At 39.6% G+C, this 26,956-nt stretch overlaps 1 protein-coding gene across 2 annotated transcripts in view; it reads left to right on the top strand.

Annotated features, from left to right (window-relative positions):
* Positions 1–5,298: 5,298 nt before the first annotated feature.
* The window catches only part of ME2 (malic enzyme 2), a 77,538-nt gene continuing 55,880 nt past the window's right edge, over positions 5,299–26,956 (top strand). The window contains exons 1-2 of one of the 2 annotated variants that reach the window (XM_003406296.4): positions 5,299–5,453; positions 15,715–15,834. In XM_003406296.4, the coding sequence (XP_003406344.1) occupies positions 15,727–15,834 (108 nt within the window). In that variant the 5' untranslated portion in view covers positions 5,299–5,453; positions 15,715–15,726. Of the gene's footprint in view, positions 5,454–15,714; positions 15,835–21,592; positions 23,551–26,956 lie in introns of those variants that run through there. The other variant, XM_064294508.1, reaches the window with a different exon arrangement.

The raw sequence follows: 26,956 nt of genomic DNA, 5'->3' as shown, positions 1-26,956 counted from the left end.
TGACAGAGAATTGCCCCCATAGGATTTTCTAAGCTGTAATCTTTATGAGGACACCCTGGTGGCATAGTGGTTAAGTGCTACGGCTGCTAACCAAAAAGGGTTGTCAGTTGAAATCCTCCAGGCACTCCTTGGAAACTCTATGGGGCAGTTTCTACTCTGTCCCATAGGGTCACTATGAGTGGGAATCGACTCGACGGCACTGGGCTTGGTTTTGCTTTTGGTTTAATCTTTATGCGAGCAGATTTCCAGGTCTTTCTCTGGAAGAACTACTTGGTGGTTCCAAATGCCAACCTTTTGGTTAACAGCCAAATGTTAAACTGTTGCGCTACGGGTAAAGTGCTCTTGGAAAGCGAAACTTTGCTTATTCTTTTTTGTTCTTTTTCTCACGTTTTCTTAAGTTTTGTTTGGCATATTTGTTTGAAAAACCGATTGTTTGATTAAGGAGAATCTTTCTTAGATTTTTGCTTGATTGGTTAAGAGTTACTTTTAGAAACTCTTTTAGTGAACTGCAGTTTAGGTCCAGATTTGGGTTTTTGAAACATTAAAGAGGTAATTCTACTTTCAAAGAGCTTTGGATCATTACAAACCAGAAAATTTGGACGTGGGTCAACCAGTAAAATCTATTAGGGTGGTTGCTGGCATTCATCACAAGTGTAACAGGATAAGGTGGCCGAGAGACAGGAAGAGCACTAGGCTGCCTGCCACCCACGAGCAAACTCTCCTGCAGGTACACATGGTCTAGGCAAAACTCTGTCCAAACCCAGTGGTATTCCTTGTTAGGGTTCTTTCTGTGACTCGGAAAATAGTGCTCTGTTTCCCAAATTTGCAGGTGGAGATGACAGTTCCCAACCTGGTTTGCCAAATTCTCAGGGGGAGGTGCCAGCTCCTGACCTATGTTACGAAATTTGCAGGGAGAAGTGGTAGCTCCTTATCTGTTTCATGATATAGTTTCTCAATAAAGAATCACAATGTTAAAATTAAAATCATCAGTAGTTACTTTTTTTTTTTTTAAGAATTCAGTCTGTTTTGGGAAACTGACTCCAAAGATGAGACTGAGAGCTAAGTTTGACGTAAGTTAGTAATCAGTTTAATTAGTCTACAATACCTGTCTAATGTTTATAATCAAATTCTCACCCTCTTACTATGTAGAAAGTTATGTATCTTAAAGGAACCAGGTTCTCAGAGGGGATTGATCTCATGGCTCAGAATCTATTTTGTCTTAGGTTCTACTTCTGCTTCTGAGAAAATGACCCATGACTGTTAATAGGTAAACCAAGGAAGGGCAGCTTGTCCTCGGGAAGAATACTTAGTATGTTTTAAAGAGATTAACTGAAGACCTCCAACAGGAGAGGTACATCCTGTATTATCTTGCTAATCATGAACTCTCTAATGGGAACTTGTTTGTCACATAAATTTTTCTATATTTTCTGTTTTCTCTAGACAAACTGTGTGCTCCTTATGGATGTATGTTTTTGTGTGGTGGATCCAACTATACTAGTTTAGATGATCCTTTCTAACTGATACAGAATTTATGCGAGCAATTTCTTGTTTAGATTCCTGGTGAATGCATGGGCAATGCACTTAAGGAACTTTAGAACTACCTTTAGGTATTCACAGAAATGATGCTAGTAAATATTGGAAAGGTAATGTTAAATTGTTACACATTGTAAAATGAAAGAAGAAAACTCATTGGTCCAACACGCAGGGTGGAGTTGGTAGTTTTAATTCCTACTTACGGTATAGCTGAATTAGAAAAATCTTTAAGAAATTTATGAATCACTACGGGACAAATAGCAGACAAAGTTGCTAATAGGGTGGAAACACAACAGCAATCTCTGACGTCATTAATCCAAGGTGACATGAGATAACAGGAGAGCCTTAGATTTTTTTATTAGCCCTCAAAAGTATAGTCTGTGCTGTAGCAAATACCTCTGGTTATATTTGGATAAATAACACAGGAAGTGTAGAACAGGATATACATAGAATTGGTAAGCTACTTGGTTACACACTGTAACAGTCTTACAAAAACCTGGTTTATCTGGTTTATCTGGTTGGTTACCATCTGGAATAAGTACATGGGTTAGATCACTACTGCAAGGGATAGTAATATTCTTAGTCTGCATCCTGGTAGTATTAGGCATAATAAAACTTATTTTCTATTGTCTTATATACTTAAAAGGCAAAAGAAGCCTCAGGCTAAAATATTGGTGTACATTGAATCTGTTCTCTTTGGCAATGTTCTCTTAAGATCATTTTTTTTTTTTAATCCAGTGGAAAACTAGCACTATGAATTTAAAGAGCCTTCTATGGCTGCCATCTAAGAGCTCGACTAAGTCCAGATATTGATTGTTAACTAAGTCCAGGAATTGATCACTGATGTGTTATCTCCGATCTCTGATCAAAAGGAGGGAATGATTTAGGAGACAATATTGCAGCCCATCATTAGGTATTATTTCCTGTCCTAAAATGTGACCCAGCTGGATCTGGACTCACAAGAACTCACAAGGACACATCAACTGGGCCCTGAAGTATAAAGACAATAGCTAGGATAATCTTAGAAAACATCTTTTAAGGACACTTTCACATAAATCATAAAACACAGCACAAAAGACCCATATACTTTCCACTCTTATCTTTTTTATTAGCCTTTAGTGAGTAGATTTGTTGTTCTAATGAGGACCCTCCTGACTGTTGTTATTGAAACCAGTACTAATGATTATTAAGACGATTCAGTTTCTAGCCAATCTGTGAAAAGGCGAAGCTTTCAATGGTTTTGCCCATTTTATAATGTTACTATATGCTGATGATTCTGTAAGTTCCTTGAACTTGGACACACATGGCTCTAGCAGTATGCTTGTCCTTTTTCCCATTCTTGGCTATTCTGTAATATTTCCTTTGACTTGGGCAGACATGGCTGTGGCAGCATGCTTGTCTATTTCCCACTTTTGCCTCTTTGAACATATGTTGAATAAAACCTTTCTTTTTGCTTTACTAAACTTTGTGATGTTTTTTGCCCTACAACAGTCAAAAAAGCCAAAGGCACATGCCAGTTGAAATCTGTTCTTTAAAAAAACACAAGTCCCAGCCAGCAGCTTCTATGTATGTGGCTTTAGCAGGGTCCCCTTAGACCAGTGTTGTCCAAATGAAATACAATGCAAGCCACAAGTGAGAGCTACATATGTAATTTAAAACTTTCTAGTAACCACATAAAAAATAAAAAGAAACAGGTAAAATTAATTGTAATAATATTTTTATTTAACCCCAAAATATTAAACTAATTTTAATATTTTTATCTAATCCAAAAAATTGTCATTTGAACATGTTATCTATATAAAAATTACTGATATTTTAACATTCTTTTTTTGTACTGTCTTTAAAATCTAGTGTGCATTTTACAGGAACAGCATATCTTAATTTTGACTAACCACATTTCAAGTGCTCAATAGCCACTCATTACCACATTGAGGAGGAAGCCTTAGACCAATCACCAGAACACGCTAGGGAGAAGGAGGAGGCTGTGAAGTGGGGTGGACCAGCCAAAAAGCAGTGTGTGCCTCCTTGGCATTAGCAGATTTTTCATTGCATAAGAAATAAGTCCCATACATTTAAAAACTCAAATTCACCGCCATCCAGGGGATTCTGACTCATAGCGACCCTGTAGGGCAGAGTAGAACTGCCCCATAAGGTTTCCAAAGAGCAGTTGGTGGATTGAACTGCCGACCTTTCGGTTAGCGGCTGAGCTCTTAACCACTGCGCCACCAGGGCTCTAAATTATAGCACTTAACAGCCCTTCAGCTTTCAATTATTCCAATGTAGAACAAACTATCTTTCAAAGACAAAAGAATTTCACCATTAGTAATGAAGCATTTATTAAAACACTTCCAATTTTTGGAGTTTCCCTCTTTCGGCTTGCTGCATCTTGACAGTTCCTGGCCAGCAGGGTTATTTTAAAACCAAAAAACCAAACCCACCGTCCTCCAGTTGATTCTGACGCATAGTGACCCTACAGGACAGAGTAGAAGCGCCCCATGGAGCTTCCACCAAGTGCCTGCTAGATTGGAACTGCAGATGTTTTGGTTAGCAGCCTTAGCTCTTAGTCACTAGACCACCAGCTTTCCGCGGTTATTTTAGGTCATGCTTTTTTATAGTCTCTCTTTTACTTGGTGGTTACTATAGCAGCCATGCCTATCATTTATCAACTACGAAGTATTCCCTCACATGCCCCACCCTTCAATGTTCAAAGTGGCTCAGTTGTTCCAGACTTTACATAATTGTCAAGGAGTTAAAGAGGGGTCAATTTACTGTTCGTTACTTGGGCTCTGTTTTCTTAGCCTACTTTTCCATCATTTTTAATTTTCTTATTCCATACTTCACATCTTTATTTTAAAATTATCATGACCGTACCTTGTTTTAAGGGTACACATGCTCGATTACATTAAAGGCTTTTTTTTTTCCTGAAAACATTTCCTGAAATAAAATAAATATTCTCCAATACCAAGGTTTTGGGTGGGCACAGGTGTATTAAGGTAGGGTCCCTGTGACTTTCAAGGAGGTAATTTAGTGTTCCCAGTGTTTTTCTGAACGAAAACGCTGAATGTCTATTTATGGTTAATTGTGACAGTAGGGATGATTAGTAAATTTCCGGGGGGCCAATAACTGTGCCGGCAGCTGCGGGGAGCGACAAAGAATTTTGCAGAAGTGCAAATCCTATAACTACGAATTAAATTTTCCACTACTAAAAATAAAGCGTTCCGAAAGCGCGGAGGCCTGGGATTTCCTGGGTCCTCTTTATTCCGCCTTTGCACTCTCCCATCCGGTATCCAGCTCTTAATTCTGTTCCATTCTCTCCCTTCCACCACAGGTCGACCGGGAGGGACGCAAACTCCCAGCTTTCCTCTCGCCGGCTGCGGCTCGAAACTGGTACCCGCCGACACCGGCCCGCGCCTGCGCAGAGCCTCTTCTCGCGTGAGGCTGCTGCTGTCAACCCGCCACCCCCGCCTGACACGGGGATGCGGGCTGCCAGGGCGGCCAGGTCCGGCTCCTTTCCTGGAGCGACAGGGGTCGCGAGTGTCTCCGGGTTTCTCCTACTGGGCCCGGCCCCTCTCACATGCTCGCGCCCGGGCACACAACAGCAACCTCAAGGAAGCGAAGAAAACCCCTGCTCAGCAGGAACCGAAGCGCACGGTCCAATAAGGCCGGAGGCGGAGCCCCGCCCCTCTGGAGGCGGGTCCCTGCGTGCTCATTGGCCCGCGCGCCCGTCCGTCCCCGCCCGCCGGGCCGCGCCGACCCTGGTCCGGCTCCCTCCGCTCACTAGGCTTCCTTACTGGCTTCCTGGGCTAGGGTTCGGCTGCCCACGCTAGTCCGAGCCAGAGTCGGCGCCGCCACCGGGCGCGCGGAGGAGGGAAGGGCCGGGCCGGAGCGGGGCATCGTCTGAGCGCACGGCCTCCCCGCCGGTAGGTAGCACCACCTGTCGCTGGGAGACATTCGGGGTAGGCTCCGCGCAGCGCGCAGTGCGCAGTGCGGACGGCTGGGCTCGGGCTTGGCGGGGCCCGGCGGGGCCCGGCGGGGCCCGGCGGGAGCGCCATCAAGGGGCGGGCGACGCCTCCTGCTCGCGTGCCCTGGTAGCGAGCGCGGCCTGCCGCTGGCCTCCGCGCACTGCAGCCGCCTCGGTAGCTGCCTGGCGGAAGCGGGGTTTGAAGGAGTCAAGGGAAGGGGTTCGCTGAGTCCGGACTGGGGCCAGGTGCGGACAGACCGCAGGGACCTCCAGTGCGACCTTGGCGAATGGGTTTAGGTTGCGATTTCTGGACTCGCCGATCCCAGGGTATCCCGCTCCGCGCCCTGGAGTGAGGCTCCTTGGCCCCCAAGAGCATCTCCTCTTCCCTCTGCTTAAAGACCGATTTTGTGGCTTGAGGCCCCATTAGGAAATAGGTCTCTTTTTCAGCCAGGATGAATTAGTGACACGAATTAGGCAACGTATGCGGTGTGCGCTTGTTCCTCATTTTGTAGGAAGGGGTTTGTTGCAGACCAGAGAGTTCTACAATTAGAACGGTCTGTCATTCACATGAAGTGGCATCTATGGAGTAGGATTGGCAGGTGTTTGGTGCTCATGAGAAGCATCTCTCTGCTTGTGTTAATTTGTGGCCCTGGATTTGACTTTCTCTCCTGGCTCTGAAGATAATTTGAGAACATTTATGTTACCTTCTTCCCTAAACCTTCGAGATTATGGCTCCCGGACACCCTGCCAGCTCAGAACTGAGGCCACGCCGAAAGTCCACATTTAAGCCAAAGGTTAGACAGGCCTGTTAGCATCGTGCTTCCTAGTTCAGTAAAGTATATAAGACCAAATGGGCAACACCTGCCCAAAAGTAAAGATGAAAGAGGGGGAGCGACACTGGACAAATGGACACTGGGAACGAGGGGGGAGGGTGCTGACACAAAACAATTTGTGTATAAATTTTTGAATGAGAAAACTAATTTGCACTGTAAACTTTAACCTACAGCACAATTTGAAAAAGTTTTCTTAGGGTTGATATCAGAAGACAAAATTCTCAATAAGTAACAAGTTACTTTACATTTGATTTTATGAAGAGTAACTAAAAAGTAGTTAACTATTTACTTGAAAAATCACCGTTTTGATTGTATAGCTGTATACTTCTTTTGATAGACACTAACAAATTTCAACAGTAATGAAAAAAAATGTTGATTCTGTAGCTATCGTTTAGGATGACATTTAACGGTACCCGGATCTATGTTGTTAGTTACTGACTCTAACTCATGGCAGAACCATGTGGATGTGTGTACCATCCAAAGTTTTATTCTTGACCTAGAGATTTAATTTGAAATATATTAAGTAAGTGTTTACCATGATTATCCTCACACTCTCTTCCTCCAAATTTCACCATCAGGAGATGCTGATGCAGAAACGGACAGGAATTTAGAAGGCACCTTCTGACTACCTTATTCTGTTACTACTGATAACAATAATGCTTATAATAACTAACATTTGTAGAGCACTGATAGGGCACTGTGATAAGCATCTTACATGGATTATCTAAAGTTTAAAACAGCTCTGCATAGTAGAACTTAGTAGTACTTGGTTTTTACCCTCATTTGAATGATGAGAAGACTGCAACTCAGGGCAGTTGTGACTTATTCAAGATCACTGAGCTAGCAAATGGCAAAGCCAGGCAGGCTGACTCTAGAGCTTGCCTTCTAACCATTGCGCTAGACTGCCTTGGTATGGGTTTTATTGAATAGAACTTCAAGTCAGGGAGTCATGTTCTTTATGATGATGATGATGAAGTTTTATGGGTTTGATACTTTATGTCATCATTACCATGCACAGCTCTGCAAGATAATTTCTCCTCTCCCATTTTATTGTTGAGCAAAATGAGGCTTAAAAGTGTTTTGACTTTGTTGATGAGTTAAAAAAGAAAGTATGTGGCAACAGACTTAAGATTGCCAACTTTTGGTTTTTTCCCAGCTGAGGACTTTAAAAAAATGACTGCGATCTACTATCTCCATCTTTGCATGAAACAATGGACATTTTTACCACTAAAAAGCTACAGAGGTCATAATTGCAATACAAAAACAGTAAATTTAGTGTCATGAAAAGCTGTTACATTGTCCTCATTTTTCTCATTTGGTCACAGACCGGTGAAAAACATGTCCAGACTAACACCAGTTCAGAGACTGTAGTTTGGGAATGCCAGGGTGACACAGCTGATTCCAAAGTGGTAATCGGCTGAGTCCAGAGCCAAACTCAGGTCTGTTTGACTGCAGAGTTTGTGCTTTTGGCCCCAAGTCATAACTTTGCTCTATGGAGGCTGGGTGGCGCAGTGGTTAAGAGCACAGCTGCTAACCGAAAGGTCAGCAGTTCACATCCTTGGAAACCGTATGGGATAGTTCTATTCTGTCCTATAGGGTCTCTATGAGTCAGAATTGACTCCATGGCAACGGGTTTTTTTTTTTTTTAAGCAGTCTTTTCCAGGTATTCTTTCTATCCCCAGGGAGGTGGGAACAGGGAGAGTAGTCTCAAGCAGCCAACGGCCTAGCAGTTTCAGTGTCAATCCAGTTTATAAACACCGTCCCGGGGTCACTGCCTCCCGTCCAGAACTGAGCTGCAGAGAGAGCTGAGCTGCCAGGCACCAAGCTGGTCAATTAAGACAACAAACCAAACTGAAAGTATCAAGTAAGCCTTTATTCACTTCCTGTGAGGGCCGCCTGTGGGGAGCTCAGAACAAAAAGGAGTGGAAGGGTGCTGAAAACTGAGTCACAGTCGAGAAAAGTGTCTTTGAAACTCTACCCCCTACCCTTTAAAGAGGCCTCCAGACCAAGCCACTTAGGCTAGGAATGCAGATGTGTATAGGGCATGGCTGGGGGTGGGGAGGGTGGGGATAGCTATCCAGTATATGTTCTCACCACAGTGTTGTTGTAATAATTAATATTCTGTGCAATATGGCACTATTTTCCAAATTATAAAAATAATAGATTTTCATTGTAGAAACTTGTTTTGGTGTGGAGAGGGCAGCTTTTCTCCCAGAGGCCTGCCAGCTGAAGTCTTTGTAATTGCCTATGTAGTCAGGCCTGAAGGATCACACATAGAATTTTAGTCAGGAGCCAGACTCCTCATCTTTAAGAACCCCTCCTGTCATCAGTGCTGACTCATAGAAAGAGCAAGGCAGTGTGAATCTGCTCACAGTGATTTATGTAGATGGACAGTGGCTACACCAAGGGGAGAAACCACAGGCATACCCCACACTGAAGAAATTCTCAAGTAAGCAGGTTTGGTCTTACACACATAGTCATTCAGAATTAAAAGCCCCGCCTTTTTTTGCTTCTTGTCTTCACTCATTGCCCAGCACCTCCATGAGCCACTCTTACACAAAACCAGTTGCTGTTGAGTTAATTTCAACTCATGGCAACCCCATGTGTCTCAGAGTAGAACTGTGCTCTGTAGGGTTTTCAGTGTTTGATTTTTTAGAAGTAGATCACCAGGCCTTTCCTCTGAGGCACCCCCTGGTAGATTTGAACCGCCAGCCTTTTGGTTAGCCGCTGAACAGGTTAACCATTTGCACCTGGCATCAGGCTGGTCCTGCAGTTGTCTTTCCACTATAGCTGTATAGCATAAGGAGTTAGGTGTATTTTCCCCATTTTATCATGTTGCCTCCAGTTGGTGGTGGTAAGCTTACCTGTCTACTGTCTGTCTGTATCTTTTTACCTGTCTTTGGTTCTAATTTTAGCAGAGGTCGGTTTTTTTCTGATTCTTTTTTTTTAATTGTATTTTGGGTGAAATTTTATGGAGCAAACTAGTTTCTCATTAAACAATACACATATTGTTTTGTGACACTGGTTGCCAACCCCATGCCATGTCAACACTGTCCCCCCTCTCGACCTTGGGTTCCCCATGACCAGTTTTCTGTTCCTTAAGTTATTATTATTATTATTATTTTACTTATGCCTACTTATTTTAAAGATACTGTTAAAATTACTTTAATATTTCGTTTTACTCTATTATTTGGTGATGAAATAAAGTTCTCTAATAATTTGGGTGATTTAACACTTTTTTAAAAGTCTTTCATTATATACTCTTTTGCATATATTCTCTCCTTTGATCATCACAGTTGTCTATGAATCCCTGTGTGGTGCAAATAATTAATGTACTTGGCTGCTAACCAAAAAGTTGGAGGTTCAAGCCTACCCAGAGGTGCCTCGGAACAAAAGCCTTGGCGGGGGGGAGAAATCAGCTGTTGAAAACCCTGATTATGGTAATGGGAAAGTAGCAATGAAAAATGATGAGGATGAGGGTATAACATCTGCATAATGAATGATAAGACAATTTCACGACATAACATAATTACAATAATTTGTCTTTTTGTTCCCCTGAAAAGACTATCAGGAAGTTGTTAGAGCTTGGTGTCTCCCCAGAAGATGATTGAGTAGTTTTGGGTAGTAGAGATTGAGTAATAGAGGGAGTGATTTGCTTGTTTGTCTCAAAAAATTGTTTGCAGAGGCTCATCTGGTTGTTTTTCCTCCTGACTGTCTCTTGAGCAGCTGAAATAGCTGAAATATTTCTTAGAAGGGTCTCAAATCTTCTACATATAATTTCCAGGTTTCATTCTGTACATAGGAATTAAGAAAATTTTTCAGAAATTAAATCATTTTTGGATACTTCAGTAGATTTATGAAGAGTTCAGATTGCTGAACTCTTCCTATTTTGTACATTGTCAGTGCTTTAAGGCCCACAATTAATTTATAAGTGTATTCCTTGAAAATGTGAGCAAAGCCATCACTATTCTCTTGATTTGACTACTTGTACAATGCTTTTCACTTTTTTTTTCTCAAAGATCAGAAAGCCTTTCCAATCATTCATGCATCCGTCTTGTTTTATTTTCCTACATGCTGTGACTATTTAAAAGCTTGATCGCATCCATGACTATTTAATGTAAATAATGCCTTCATTGGTAATATTGAAGAATGTCCAACACCACATCTCTCTTAATATTGGGACCACCATCCACAGTTGTCTTACGTGTTGGTGAGACGAGGAGCCTTGTGCAAACAGTGTTGAAACAGCAAATCACACCTTGTTTCAGAAATTCCTGAGTGGAAGTGGTATCAGAATTGAAAGACAACTTCAGCATAGTTTCCTGCAGACTGGAGTGTTTCAGTGCCCAGGAGTAAGTTATCAGCAGTACTTAAAAATATCTTGTATTTGAAGTCCTACCTGACCTCTGGATTGAAATATATGTGGAACTAATCCAGTGGTGCTGCCACCAGTCAAGCTTCTGTGTGTGTGTGTGTGTACATGTGACTGGTATGTGTGCATGTGTGTGCACATGCCTGGAGTGAAGCAGATTATACTTCTTGCCTTTTGGATCACAGGGATCTGTAGCCTTTATAGCAGGGGTCGGCAAACTTTGTAAAGGGCCAGATAGTAAATATTTTAGGTTTTGGGGGTCACATACATTTCTGTAACATATTCTTTGTTTTCTACAACTGTATAAAAATGTAAAAACCATTCTTAGTTCAAGGGCCTTATAAAAAAAAAAAAAGGCCGCCAGCCTATTTTTTAAGAAAAGCAAGCCCAACTTCAAGTGCCCAGCTGTACTACCATAAAGTAATATTGCTTAGAGCATAAAACAGTTCAACTTGGAGATGCCCTGAAGCTGGCACCTAGTCTTTCTGATGATTAAAGTAAAGCCTGATGGGCTTTTTTTTTTTTTCCCCTTGAAGAACCTGTTCCAAACATTAGAGGAAACTGAAACTGGGTGAAGGGGAAATCTAAAATTACTGGAAATTAGAAGATTATCTAAAAAATCTTGTTCTAGAAAGATAGTCCTTTTCTTCTAGCATTTTCTTTATTTGGTCAAGCTAGGCTTTCGTTTTGTCTTTATAAACAAATGCAGCCTCACTGGCAGTCTACATTATTTTTGTGGTTGATGTAGTTCCCAAAGTTCTTAAGCTATATCCTTGGGTGGCTTCGAACTTCTTGGGAGGCTGCTCCTCTTTGGTGGGAAATTGGAAGACAGAAGTGAAGCCAAGGCTTTTCCTTGTAACATGTTAACATGTTGCTGTCAGTAGGTACATAGTTCAAAGTTCTGTCTTCCAGACCTACATTTTATACTCTATCAGTCTTCACTGAGGTCTTATCATGCAGCTGGGTTGTTACTATAGCATTTATTAGTGCACTTGATGCTACCATTTAGATTTCTATCTTTGTTTTAAAATTGTTTCAAAGGCTCAGTTGCATGTATTATGCCCCTTTATCCCGTAATACTTCAGTGTGCATTTTCAGAACAAAGGTAAACATAACTCCATAGTACAGTTATCAAATTCAGAAAGTTTAACGTTATATAATACTTTTATGTAATCTACCATGTACCTTCCAGTTTGGGTCAGTTTATCTCAGTAATGTCTTTTATAGCATTTTTTTTTCCCAATATACAATCCAGTTCAGGATGATTGATTTTACATTCAGTTGTCATATTTGTTTATTTAGTCTTTTTTAAACCACAATAGTTCCATAGTCTAGTTTTTGAAGAAAACATCAGTTATTTTGTGGTATGTCTCTCTTGGTTCTTGACAGTGCCAGTGAGCATGTTCATTTTTTTGTGGTCATATTTAGGCACCACCTTTAAGACTAATATGCCATTTTGCAGCAAGCACAATAGTTTTTCTTTCAGTGTTGGAACTTCGAGCAACAGTTTCTGTTTTTTAGGTTTAGTGTTTTATGAAATATGCATGCCTTTAAACACTAGAATCATACTTAGAATAAGAAATTTTCTGTGAGAATAGCCAGGTTTATTTCTCTGTCCTCATGGTCTCTCAGGGGCATAAGCTTATTTAGTAGAATGACAAATGGAGTTGCCTGCGTCAGTAAATCTTCATCTCTCCTTTTTTTTTATTTGCGTAGTGGTAGAACCATAAGATAAATGTGTGAATGAGTTAATGCCACTGTAATAGATCTTTTAGTTGAGGATTTTTAAGAGCAGATTTAGGAAGCAAAATGCAGGGAATGGCCACAAGTTTCCCTTCCCAGTGACACAAACTTTGAGGGTCTTTGGTTGCCTAAGTCGAGTTCACTCCTATACCAGTGTGCTGTAGTGGAAAGAGCTCTGGACCAATATGCATGAGTTCTAGATTTAGGTTTTGATTCTGGCATTTATTAGTTGCATGACCTTGCCCAACCCAGTTAAACCCTTTGCACGTCACTGTCCCTGTCTAAAAAAGACAAGGCTACAATGCCTGCTCTAATATTCCCTAAAGGATTTTAAACTATAAAAATCAGAAACCCCATCATTTTTTGGTCAACCCACAGATTCCACGTTATTTCCAAATCATTTAAAATGCCATTTCTGTCCCCTTCCTTGCCACCAAATATATCCCCCTTCTTCATCCAAATGTGTTTTATATTCCCCATCTCATTTCTTCCAAGAAGTATTTATTTTTTCTCACTGGGGGGTTAAATTTTTTTTTTTTTGGTCTGTTTTGAAATCATTTTTTAAAAAACTCATTCATGGATATTTACATTATGGTTATCAAACAGAAATATAAGTTAACATTCATTTTATTAAAAAAGTGTTATTTAAATGCTTTATTACTATCTAAAGGAGTAAATCCCTATAATTTCAGTATAAATGTACTTAAGGGCTTAAAGAGAATAACCATACTGCATAAAATAAATTAATACTAAATGAGTATTCCCCCCCTCCCTCCTCTCCGTATCTCCTTGTAACCACTAATTTTCTTTTGTCTCCATAGACTTATCTATTCTAGATACTTCATATATGTGGGATCATATGGTATTTGTCCATTTGTGTCTAACTTACTTCACATAGCATAATGTTTTCAGAGTTAATCCATGTGGTGGCATGTATCCAGAACTTCATTTCTCTTTATGGCAGAATAATATTCCGTTGTGTTTATATACCATATTTTGCTTATCTTTTTATCTGCTCATGAGCATTTCAGTTTTTTCTACCTTTTGGCTATCGTGAATAAAGCTGCGGTGAACATTGATGGACATGTTTCTGCTTGAGTCACTGTTTTCAAGTCTTGGGTATAGACCTTGGAGTATAATTTTTGGCTCATATGGTAGTTCTATGTTTAACTTTTTTAGGAACTGCCAAACTTTTCCACAGAGGCTACACCATCTTACGTTCCCACCATCAATGTAATAAACCCAGTGCCGTCAAAAATGTAAGAGTGTTCAATTTCTCCGTACCCTCACCAACAGCTATTTTCTGTGTTTTTTTTTTCTGATACTAGCCATCCTTTTCCAGTTGCTGTCAGGTCAGTTCTGACTCATGGTGACCCTCCTGTGTGTCACAGTAGAGCTCTGTGCTCCATAGCATTTTCAGGGGCTTCTTTTTCAGAAGTAGTTCGTCAGGCTTTTCTTCTGCGGTACTTCTGGGTGGACTCGAACCTCCAACCTCTGGGTTAGCAGCCAAGCATGTTAACCATTTGTACCATCTTAGTGGCTGTGAAGTGGCATATCATTGTAGTTTTGATTGGCATTTCCCTAATGACCAATGATGTTGAGCATCTTTTGATCTGCTTGTTTGCTATTTGTATGTCTCCTTTGGAGAAATGCCTATTCAAGTCATTTGCCCATTTGTTAATTGGATTGTTTGTCTTTTTGTTGAATTTTAGGAGTTCTTTATATATTCTGGATATCAAATCTTTATCTGATAATATGGTGTAATGCATTGAATTGTGTCCCCCCAAAATATGTATCAATTTGGCTGAGCCATGATTCCCAGTATTCTGTGGTTGTCTTTCATTTTGTGATTGCAATTTTATGTTAAAAAGGATTTGGGTGGGATGGTAACACCACCCTTACTCAGGTTACCTCCCTGATCCAAGGTAAAGGGAGTTTCCCTGGGGTGTTGCCTGTGCCACCTTTTACCTCTCAAGAGATAAAAAGAAACGGAAGCAAGTAGAGAGTTGGGGACCTCGTACCACCAAGAAAGCAGCACCAGGAGCAGAGCACATCTTTTGGACCCAGGGTCCCTATGCCTGAGAAGCTTCTCAACCATGGGAAGATTGAGGACAAGGACCTTCTTCCAGAGCTGATAGAGAAAAAGCCTTCCCCTGGACTTGTAACCTATGAGACTGTGAGGAAATAAATTTCTCTTTGTTAAAACCACCCACTTGTGTTATTTCTGGTTTAGCAGCACTAGATGACTAAGACATATGGTTTCCCAGTCTTTTCTCCCATTCTGTATGTTGTCTTTTCACTTTCTTGATAATGTCCCTTGATGCACAAAAGTTTTTAATTTTCATGAAAAAATTTTCATGAAGTCCAGTTTATTTTTTTCTCTTACTGCTGATGCTTTTGGTGTCGTGTCTGAGAATCCATTGCCTGAAAGAAGGTCCTGAAGCTTTACCCCTATGTTCTCTTCTCAGAATTTTAGAGCTTTAGCTCTTATGTTTAGGTCATTGATATATTTTGAGTTAATTTTTGTATACAGTGTGAGGTATGGCACCAGATTCTTTCTTTTGCATGTAGAAATCCAGTCGTCCCAGCACCATTTGTGGAAGAGACTGACATTAAGGTCTTTATAAAAAGTTTTTTCATATATGGAAAGATAAGCTTTCTGTCATGGATTGAATTGTGTCCCACGAAAGTATCTGGAAGCTTGGCTAGACCATTCCCAGTATTGTGTGATTGTCTACCATTTTGTCATCTGATGTGATTTGCTATGTGTTGTAAATTCTATCTCTGGTGTTAACGAGATGGGATTAGTGGCAGTTATGCTAATGAGGCAGGACTCAACCTATAAGACTGGGTTGCATCTTAAACCCACCTCTTTTGAGAGATAAAAGAGAGAAGTAAGCAGAGAGACGAGGGGACCTCATACGACCAAGAAAACAGTGCAAGGAGCAGAGCACATCCTTCGAACCTGGGGTCCCTGCACCTGAGAAGCTCCTAGACCAGGGAAACATTGATGACAAGGACCTTCCCCTAGAACCAACAGGGAGAGAAAGCCTTCCCCTGGAGCTGGCACCTTGAATTTGGACTTCTAGCCTCTTAGACTGTGAGAGAATAAATCTTTGTTTGTTAAAGCCATCTGCTTGTGGTATTTCTGTTATAGCAGCACTAGATAACTAAGACACTTTGTAAATCTGTTTTTGAAATCTGATACTTGTGTATATGCTGTTCTGTAATTTATTTCTCACCTGTGGTTACATTTGCTTTGCTTTTCCCAGGTGAAAGAAAAGATGTTATCCCGGTTAAGAGTAGTTGCCAGTCCTTATAATTTGGTATGTCGTCATTTGCACAGAAAAGAGAAAGGCAAGCCACTTATGTTGAACCCAAGAACAAACAAGGTTAGTAATATTAATGCTAACTACTTTTTCCCTTTTCCTGGTGGAAGTTTGATATATTTTGGACTGATAAGGTATGAAAGTTTTTGTATTTTGTAGCTTTATTTGAAAACTTTTCAGAGGTATTTGCTTTTCTGCGGGAGCTCTTCACTCTCTTCCACATGACAAGAATTTAGGCTATTTTATACTCCCAGGTTTCACTCCTCACAACTTTTACCACCAGAAAAGAACTGACTTTACTTCCTGGTTCTAGTGCAGAAAAAAAGTCCTCAGAGTAGCACCCTGGCCAGGATTTTGGCCAGCTGTGGTGTATTTAGATTTACCCTGCTCAGATCAGGCCTTTGGAGGTAGGGTCAAATTTATGAAATGATGACACATTGCAGGGATTGCAACCAATGTCACAAAACAATTTGTATATAAATTTTCAAATGAGGAACTAATTTACATTGTAAACTTTTCACCTAAAGCACAATAAAATTAAAAAAAAAAAAAAACAATTGCCATGAAATTGACTCACTCACAGTGATTTCATGTGTGACAGAGGAGAACTGTGCTCCACAAGTTTTCAGTGATTGATTTTTCAGAAGTAGATCACCAGGCCTTTCTTCCAAGGTGGCTCTAAGTAGACTCGAACCATCACCCTTTTGATTAGCAGCCAAGTGTTAGTCGTTTGCTGCGCTCAGGGACTCCCGGAAAGCAATGCCTGCCTGTTAGGGCTGAGCGAGGAGCACAGTGAATGTAAAGGATTTCGAATGGTGCCCTGTGCAGCCAGGATGCTCAGCAGGCAGCAGCTGCGCTGTCAACATTAATACTCTCATGCCAGCCTCTTAAATGGCCCCCTTTCTCTTCTGCTTCTTCCACCTTGTGTTCTACTGTCAGCTTAATCTCCTTAAATACCATCACTTTCCCGATCAAAAACCTTCAATGGAAAATATGTCAAAATGCCCCAGATCCTTTACCCTGGTGAGAAAGATTATGGATGACTGCTGTTTTCTTCTTTATGTGTTTCTGCCTCTTCTCACTGACAAGAAGCAAACTTAAAGTCCACCCCAGCCAATCTCTGCCCGGGTTTTTAGACTGGTAGGCACACAAATGATTCTTCCCATTAGTTAGACAACTGCTTCAAAGGAGAGAAGCCTCTGACCCTTATTATTACCCTCCTGGAGGTGGAATAATGCACAATATTGAGATAGTCATATCTTCATTCCTCACCTAAGCTGGGTTCAGTAGGGAAGTCCGTTCTGATTTTTGATGGCATTGTTAAATGGTAAGTAAACATGGTTGTGGAAGGAGATTCTCTTACAGGAATCTTTCAAGCATTGCACCTTGGGTTTGTTGCAATATGTGAAATTCACCTTTTGGGGAAGAAGCATTCAGATTAAGCGGTGGTCTAGTTTCAAACAATAGTCAGCCATCAGAGTCTGCCAGTCCCATTTGTTTTCCAGTGTGGAGGATGGGAATAATTAATTGTATAGTATTGTAAGTTTTTTTGGGGAGGTTTCAGACCTACAAAGGGGAATTTGACCGAGGGTCACACAGACCATCTCATCTTTGCATTCTTGGTGCTTGGCACAGAATGAGAATTCAGCAAACAGTGAATTAAAGGAAGCTTAGAATATCCTCTCTTGTTTTTGCCTCACCGCTCCAAATCTTGCTTGTTCTCCAAGATGCACCTCTCATTCAAAATCCATTTCTACTGTAGAGCGTTTTCACACCACCATAGACTGGAGTAATTGCTCCTCCCTTCTTTGAAACCTTATATGGAGCCCTCGTGACACAGTAGTTAAAGCAATCGACTGCTAACCGAAAGGTTGGCAATTTGAAACCACCAGTGGCTCCATGGGAGAAAGATGTGGCAATCTGCTTCCATAGACATTTACAGCCTTGGAAACCCTATGGGGTCACTATAAGTCAGAATCAACTCGATGGCAGTGGGTTTGGTTTTTTGGTTTGAAACCCTGTATGTAGCAGTTTTTACCTTCCTGTTGATCTGGCAGGTAGTAATCAATATGTGTGCTTCTTTTCATGTCTTAGGCTGCCATTGAAACCATTTATAGTATTGAAGTTTTCATGAATTTAAATCTTGACTATGTTTCAGGTTCCTTTTGGGCGGGAACCATTCACATACTTCTTTGTATCTTTTTCAGTGCCATGAGTATAGTGGAATTTGATAAATAATTTTTATTGTCTGTATTTTATTTTTATCCCTTGTAGAAATAGTTTATTTAAAACCTACTCTGGGGACTTAGAGCTTATAAGAAATTTATAAAGCACATGAAATTCTAAATGGACTTCAAAGAGGATAGCCTAAAATGCATAAAGAAAATAAAATCTAGCACTCTGGCCTTCTAAAATATGGATAGCATCCATGTGGTGCCTCATTGAAGGACCACTTCTACAAGCCCTCTTAACCATCATTTCTAAGCATCAAGAAGCGGGTTTTGTTGTTTTTGTTTAAGAAAGAACATAGGTCAGTGATTCCCAGCTTGTGGGTCATGGCCTCCTTAAGGACTTACCAAGTTAAGAAATCAAATTTGTGCTTCAAACATTATAGACTGACATAGTAATTTTCACATATTTATATATACTGTTTTTAAGAGTACTTTGCTGCTGTGATTAATAAAATAGTAACTAAGCAATTCTGAATTTTTAGTCTTTTAAGTGTGTATCTGTAATCACTGTCTACTAAAGATATACCTGTTATTATGTAGGAGATTGATGAAACTTTTTAAAATTGTAGTAAAATAACATTTTAACTGTTTGAAAGTATATAATTCAGTGGCATTAAGTACATTCACAATGTTGTATAACCCGTCACCACTATGTAGTTCCAGCACTTTTATATCACCTCAGATAGAAACCCATTAAGCAGAAGCCCACTAAGGAGTTACTCCCCATCTCCCCCAATCCCACCTACCCCACCTCCATCCCTGGAAACCACTAATCTGCTTTCTATATCTATGGATTTGCCTATTATGGCTTGAAACTTTTCTGAAATTGAAAGAAAAAGTCCATATACTTTAAAGGATTGGGCATCATTATGCTAGGTTATGAGCAGGAGCTTAGGTGCTAATTTGAGCTCTGCTGTTTACTAGCCATGAAACCTTGGCAAATTATTGAACCTTTCTAGACCTCTGATTTCTCACTTTGACACATTTAAAGGGCTGTACGAGTGTACGATTGGATTTCTCCTTTCCTCCCCATATTCATTTGCCTTTTTTTTTTTTTTTTTTCCTGCGGGGCGGGGAGAGTTGAATATTTTATTTCTCTAAAGCTTTTTTTTTTTTTTTAATTGTGCTTTAGGTGAAAGTTTACAGCTCAAGTTAATCTCATACAAAAATTTATACACATGTTGTTTTGTAACATTAGTTGCAATCCCCAGAATGTGATGGCACATTCCCCCTTTCCACCCCAGGCTTCCTGTGTCCATTTGACCAGTTCCTGTCCCATCCTGCCACCAGACAGGAGATGCCCATTTGGTCTTGTGTATCTGATTGAACTAAGAAGCATGTTCCTTACATGTATTATTTTTTGTTTTATAGTCCTGTCTAATCTTTGTCTGAAGAGTAGGCTTCGGGAATAGTTTCGGTTATGATTAAGAGACCCTCTAGGGGCCATAGTTTCGGGGGTTCTTCCAGTCTCTGTCAGACCATTTAGCCTCGTCTTTTTATGTAAATTTGAGTCCTTCTCCATACTTTTCTCCTGCTCCTTCCAGGACTCTCTGTTGTGTTCCCTGCCAGGGCTGTCATTGGTGGTAGTCAGGCACCATTGAGCTCTTCTGGTCTCAGAATGGTGGAGTCTCTGGTTCATGTCGGCTAGTATTTTCCTTGTGTCTTTGGTGTTCTTCATTGTCCTTTGCTCCAAGTGGGATGGGACCAATTGATGCACCTTAGGAGGCTGCTCGCAAGCTTTTAACACCCAGACGCCACTCACCAAAGTGGGATTCAGAATATTTTCTTAATAAAATTTATCATGCCAACTAACCTAGCTAATCCCCAAAACAGTGGTCCCCGGGCCCCAGCCCCAGCTACTGTGACCCTCAAAGTGTTTGGATGGGTCCAGGAAACCTCTTAGCTTTTGCTTTGGTCTAGTTGTGCTGACTTCCCCTGTATTGTGCGTTGTCCTTCCCTTCACCAAAGTTGATCCTTATCTACTATCTAGTTAGTGAATTTCCCTCCTCTCCCTCCCCACCCTCATAAATATCAAAGAATGCATTTTTCTGTGTGTAAACCTTTTCTCGAGTTCTTATAATTGTGGTCTCATACAATATTTGTCTTTTGGTGACTAATTTCATTAAGCATAATGCCCTCTAGATGAATCCATGTTGTGAGATGTTTCACAGATTCATTATTGTTCTTCATCATTGCATAGTATTCCATTGTGTGTATGTACCATAATTTATCCGTTCATCTGTTGATGGGCCCTTAGCTTGCTTCCATCTTTCTGCTATTGTGAATAGTGCTGCAGTGAACGTGGGTGTGCATATGTCTATTTGTTTGATGGCTCTTATTTCTCTCAAGTATATTCCTAGGAGTGGGATTACTAGATCATGAGGTATTTCTATTTCTAGCTTTTTGAGGAAGCACCATATTGTTTTCCAAAGTGGTTGTACCATTTTACATTCCCACCAGCAGTTCATTTGCCTAATTTTTTAAAATAAATTTTTAAAACTCAATTCTGCATCTTTTCCTCTAAGAAGTTTCTCCAACTCTTTTCCCCCCACTTCTCTTCCACGCTGGTGAGTGAGAGGTGAGTTACCCCTTCTGATATGTTCTCTTAGCATTATTATGCTTCCCTCAATCATTATCATTTGTCATACTCTGTTGGGATTACCTAGCTCCTCCATAAGACTGTGACCTCATTGAGGACAAGGATCATGGCTTATTTCTATATCCTCTTCACCTTAGCATAGCACTGAGAACACACAGAGCCCTAGTACATGCTGGATAGATGGATGGGTGAATAAACAAATGAACAGATAGAAAAACCAAGTTTGAAGTGACTGGTGCTGCTGATTTTGGCTGACAATTAAACACAGGTTTTGTTTCCAGGAAAGAAGTTTGGGATTCAGCTGGAGCTGTTACCTACTCTTGCAAATAAGAAGATTCACATTCATAACTCTTCTCCCAGTGTGCTGACTAGAACAAAATTATTTTTTGTGTTTTCCTTGAGCCCATTTCATTTCACAAATTGTTAGCTAATTAAGTTATATGGTGGTATTTTTTAAAAAAAGTAAGAATAATTATAAGTTACGTTAAAAATATTTTTAGTTGATGAGCACATTTTATTTCTAATTTAATTATGTGTTCAGTTTAACAAGCAACATAAACCATTTAGAACATCTGATGTGATCTTGCTGCTTAGCTAGTTTGCCCTTTTCAGTGCAATTTCATCTCGTTTAACAAATTTTCAGAAATCTAGACAAGCACTTGAATCTTCCTGAATTACCTTTAATTAGTGAAAAGTTGTCTGTATAGTGCCTATTCATATTGAAGTTAAGGAAATATGTTATTTAAGTGGATTCTCTCTCCTGAATTGTTTGCCTTCTTTCTCCTGTTTCTCATCACGAACCCAAGTTAATATTAGCGGGTCTGAAAAATTGTCTTATTTTTATTACTCTCTCAGAATATATATTTTGTATTAACTTATAAAAGGATTAAAGATTTAGGAAAAAATATACTTTAAAGTATAAAATGAGTATTAATAAATACTGTGTTGAAGCATAGAGGGATGGGAAAGTAATTGTATCTTCATTTTTCAGTGCAGATTTGAAGTTTTTAGAGCTCAGTACCATCAGTCAGAACAAGGTTATGGGCCAGCTGTGGAACAGACCATCAGTTGCTCATATGCAAGTTGAAGTTGAAGCTGAAGAAAATTAAAACAAGTCCATGAAAGCCAAAGTATGACCTTGAGTATATCTCACCTGAGTTTAGAGGCTATCTCAGGCATAGATTTGACGCACTGAATGCTAATTACCGAAGACCAGATGAGTTGTGGGGTGACATCAAGGACATCATACATGAAGAAGGATGACTTAAAAGATAGGAGGAAAGAAAGAAAAGACTAAAACAGATGTCAGAAGAGACTGTGAAACTTGCCCTTGAAGGTAGAGTAGCTAAAGCGAATAGAAGAAATGATCACGTAAAAGAGCTAAACAAAAGATTTCAAAGGGCAGCTAGAGAAGACAAGTATTATAATGAAATGTGGAAAAACCTGAAGTTAGAAAACCAGAAGGGAAGAACATACTTAGCATTTCTCAAGCTGAAGGAACTGAAGAAAAAAGTCAAGCCTCAAGTTGCAATATTGAAGGATTCTCTGGGCAAAATATTGAATGACGCAGGAAGCATCCAAAGAAGATGAAAGGAATGTACAGAGTCACCGTACAGAAAAGAATTGGTAAATATTCAGCCATTTCAGGAGGGAGCATATGATCAAGAACTGATGGTATTAAGGGAAGAAGTACAAGCAGCACTGAAGGCATTGCCAAAAAACAAGTGAGATATTTCAGTAAATGGATGTAACACAGGAAGCCAAGAAATTTGGAAGACAGCTACCTGGCCAACCAACTGGAAGAGATCCATCTTTTTGCCCATTCCAAAGAGATAATCCAACAGAATGCAGAAATTATCAAACAATATTATGAATATCACATGCAAGTAAAATTTTGCTGAAGATAATTTAAAAATGGTTGCAGCAGTACATCAACAGGGAACTGCGAGAAATTCAAGCTGAATTCAGAAGAGGATGTGGAATGAGGGATATCATTGCTGATGTCAGATGGATCTTAGCTGAAAGCAGAAAATACCAGAAAGATGTTTTACTGACTATGCAAAGGCATTCAGTTGTGTGAATCATAACAAATTATGGATAACATTTCAAAGAATGGGAATTCCAAAACACTTAATTGCACTTATACAGAACCTGTACATAGACCAAGAGGCAGTTGTTCCAACGGAACAAGGGGATAGTGTGTGATTTGAAATCAGGAAAGGTGTGCATCAGGGTTGTTTGCTTTCACCACACTTATCAATCTGTATGCCGAGCAAATGATCCGAGAAGCTGGACTATATGAAGAAGAACGTGGCATCGGGATTGGAGGAAGACTTGTTAACAACCTGCAACATGCAGATGACACAACCTTGCTTGCTGAAAGTGAAGAGGACTTGAAGCCCTTATTGATGAAGATCAGAAACTACAGCCTACAGTATGGATTACACCTCAACATAAAGAAAACGAAAATCCACAAAACCGGACCAATAAGTAACATCATGATAAACAGAGAAAAGATTGAAGTTGTCAAGGATTTCATTTTACTTGGATCCACAATCAACGCTTATGGAAAGGGCAGTCAAGATATCATATGATGCATTGCATCAGGCAAATTGCTGTAAAATACCTCTTTTAAGTGTTGAAAAGCAAAGGTGTCACTTTGAGGACTAAGGTTTACCTAATCGAAGCAATGGTATTTTCAGTCACTTCATAGGCATGCGAAAGCTGGACAATGAAAAAGAATTGCCGAAGAAGAATTGATGCCTTTGAATTATGGTGTTGGTGAAGAATACAGAATATACCATGAACTGCCAGAAGAACGAACAAACCTGTCTTGGAAGAAGTACAGCCGTAATGCTCCTTAGAAGTGAGGATGGCGAGACTTCGTCTCACTTACTTTGGACGCGTTATCAGGAGGAACTAGTTCCTGGAGAGGGAACATCATGCTTGGTAAAATAGAGGGTCATAGAGATAGAATGACACAGTGGCTGCAACAGTGGGCTCAAACATAGCAACATTTGTGAGGATGGCACAGGACTGGGCAGTGTTGCATTCTCTTGTATGTAGGGTCGCTATTAGTCGGAACCAACTTGTTGGCACCTAACGACAACAACAACAGAGGTTATCACAACTGTTGTTTTATTCTACATTTTAGTAATGCTTACCTAGGGCAGTGTTTCTCAAACAGGAAATATGGGGAGTGTTCAGGGTGGGGCTTTATTATGATTACAACAGTAAAACTGAGTAGTTGCTTGCTACAAGATGGGCTGACTCTGTACTACATGCTCTTTCACTTTTCTTCACATGCTTTCTGCCTTATTAAGAGAGATAAGCAAGAGAGAAACCAACATTTTCATTGACGAAGTGGTATAAGTGTTAAATACATAGGAGTCCTTCTAAAATTAGAAAAAAAAATGGAATATCATTGCCATCAACCAATAATTGTCAAAGCCCCCTGCCATTTATATTTTCTGTTTTCCGAATTTGTTCCATAATATTAGTGAACATCTCTTTTAAATTAAGTATTTTTTTTAAGATGGAAGGTTATGAAGAGATATTACTACAGATTCTGATTTATTTCTTACAAATTTGAATAACAGAACCATAAACTTAGAACTAAAAGACCAAGATCCTATGCAAACCGTTAATTTAATTGGAGAAGGAGTGTTGAAAAAGAGAATTAATAACTGGTTCACCTTACGGGTTAGGAAACTTAAACACTAAGAGGTTTAATGATTTGCCCAAACTTTGTATTTAGAGGTCTTCTTTTCTGATTCTTAGTTCAGTGTTGGTTTTGTTTCTTGGTGGTTATTTTAACTTTCCCAGGCTAGTTCCCTAATAAACCAAAAAACCCACTGCCCTCGAGTCGATTCCAACTCATAGCAACCCTATAGGACAGAGTAGAACTGCCCCATAGAGTTTCCAAGGAACCCCTGGCGGATTTGAACTGCTGACCTCTTGGTTAGCAGCCATAGCACTTAACCATTACACCACCAGGGTTTCCAGTTCTCTAATAGATAAGCTAATTCAAGTTTTTCTTGTGATTCTTATGTAAATAATATTGGGACTAATGAAAGAAAGAAAAGTGGTGTAGTGGTTAAGAGTTCAGCTACGAACCAGAAGGTCAGCAGTTCATATCTACCAGCCACTCCTTGGAAACCCTATAGGGCAGTTCTACTGTGTCCTGTGGGATCAGGATTGACTCAAAGGCAATGAGTTTTTTTTTTTTTTTTTTTTTTAATGAAAGGAAGATTACCATGTTTCTGCCAATTCTACTATACACTTGTTTTTATTTTATGATGACTCCCTTAAAAGTACACTTACTTTTACGATTGTTGTATAGATACAGTTTTATATGCTGTTTTACTACTGGGAAAAGTATATTATAAATACATTTCCATGATGCTACACAAGCTTTATAATATACAACTACATAACGGTTTAGTAGATAGATTTGGAATCAGGAAGACTGGTGAGTGTTCCAATTTGACTCCTTACTGCCTGTGTAATATTAAACATAGATACAACCCCTTTGGACCCCAATTTCCTCATCTAGATTGTTGCAGAGAAAAGAATAAACTATAGATCTGCATTATGTACTGCAAAATGCTATGTTAATATGATCTGTTATTTCTTTCAGGTGATGTTTTATAATTTAGTTAGCCATGACCCTATTGTTGAATGTTGTTTCCAATTTTGACATTATAAACCATTACTCGAATAGTTTTTTAAGTATTTGCTTATTTCCTAATCCCTGAGAGATTATTCTAACTGCGATTTGGAGACTATGAGCCGGAATTGACTCGATGGCAGTGAGTTTGGTTTTTTTTTGTTTTGTTTTGTTATTATTTCCACCTGGCATGCTTATCTGCACAGTCAAGAGTCTAGTTAAGGGATTTTTATCAATATTGACTTATGTGGAAAAACAGCATGTGACTAAAGGAAAATAGCTCAGAGGATCTTTCAGCATCAGCTGAAGGAGGTAAACCTCTACTATGTAAATTGGAAGTCATTGCTGGGGCATCGATGAGAAGAAGGCAGACTTTGGGTGGGAGAAGTGGCACAGGGGAACGGAGAGAAGCATGGTAGAAGGGCAGGTAAGAGAAAGATTATTTCTGCTGAATGTTAAAGAACTAAACAAGGCATTCATTTTAAACTCATGTCTTCTTTGCAGGCTTACTTTGCTTATTAACACCAGCATCTAGTATTTTGTTCTAGCTAGCAGATTCAAGAGTTTGTTCAGCTATTAACATAAATACCAATTACAGAAAAATTACTTATCTTTTACCCTGCTTCGTAAATAAAACACTTTTGAGTGTCCCTTAAATCTAAATAGGAGATAGACGATGAAACTTTGTGTAGCCAACTCATTTATTTTTGGCAGTAAGGTTGGTGAAGCCATTTTAAATGAACTACATAGTTCATTTAAACATAAATTGTAGCATTTTTACTTTAGCCATTTCCTGGAGTTGGAATAAGGACGCAAGAGTGACACTTTTGGTTTCACCTCCTTTGTATTTCTTAAAACTTGTTGCCTTCGAGTCAATTCTGATTCATAGCAACCCTATAGGACAGAGTAGAACTGCCCTATAGGGTTTCCAAGAAGCAGGTGGATTTGAACTGCCGACATTTTGGTTAGCAGCTGTAGCTCTTAACCTTTGATAAAGTCTCATGAAGGGAAACATGAGACATGAAGGATTTAGTAATTTGAGTTTTGTCTCTCACTTTCACTCTTTCTCTCTTTTTTTTTTTTTTGGTCAGTCTAGCTAAAGATTTATTGATTTTTTTTCTTAAAGGAACCAACTTTTTGTTTCATTGATTTTTTTTTCCTGTTGTTTTTCTAGTCTTTGTTTCATTTATTTTGTCTAGTGTTTATTATTTCTGTCATCTTCTTGCTTTGAGTTTGGTGTGCTCATTCCTTTTTCTCATTTCTTACGGTGGAAGGTTAGGTTATTGATTTGAGATATTTCTGCTTTTTATATATAGGCATTTGCAGCTATAAATTCCTTCTAAGTACTGGCTTCACTGCATCCCATAAGTTTTGGTTTGTTGTGTTTTTGTTCTAATTCATCCCAAATTATTTTCTAATTTCTGTTGTGATTTCTTCTTTCACCCATTGGTTATATAGGAGTTGTTATTTAATTTCCACATATTTGTGAAATCCCCACGTTTCCTTCTGTTTTTGATTTCTAATTTCATTGCATTGTAGTCATAAAACATACTTCTGAATGATTTCAATCCTTTTAAATTTATTGAGACTTGTTTTATAGCCTAATACACAATCTGTCCTGGAGAATATTCCGTGTATACTTTTGAAGTGTTTGTATTCCACTACTGTGGGATGGAGTGTTCTGTG

Source organism: Loxodonta africana, chromosome 11 (assembly GCF_030014295.1).
Source record: "Loxodonta africana isolate mLoxAfr1 chromosome 11, mLoxAfr1.hap2, whole genome shotgun sequence".
Lineage (NCBI taxonomy): Eukaryota > Metazoa > Chordata > Mammalia > Proboscidea > Elephantidae > Loxodonta > Loxodonta africana.
This window is presented reverse-complemented; position numbering and strand designations above follow the sequence as displayed.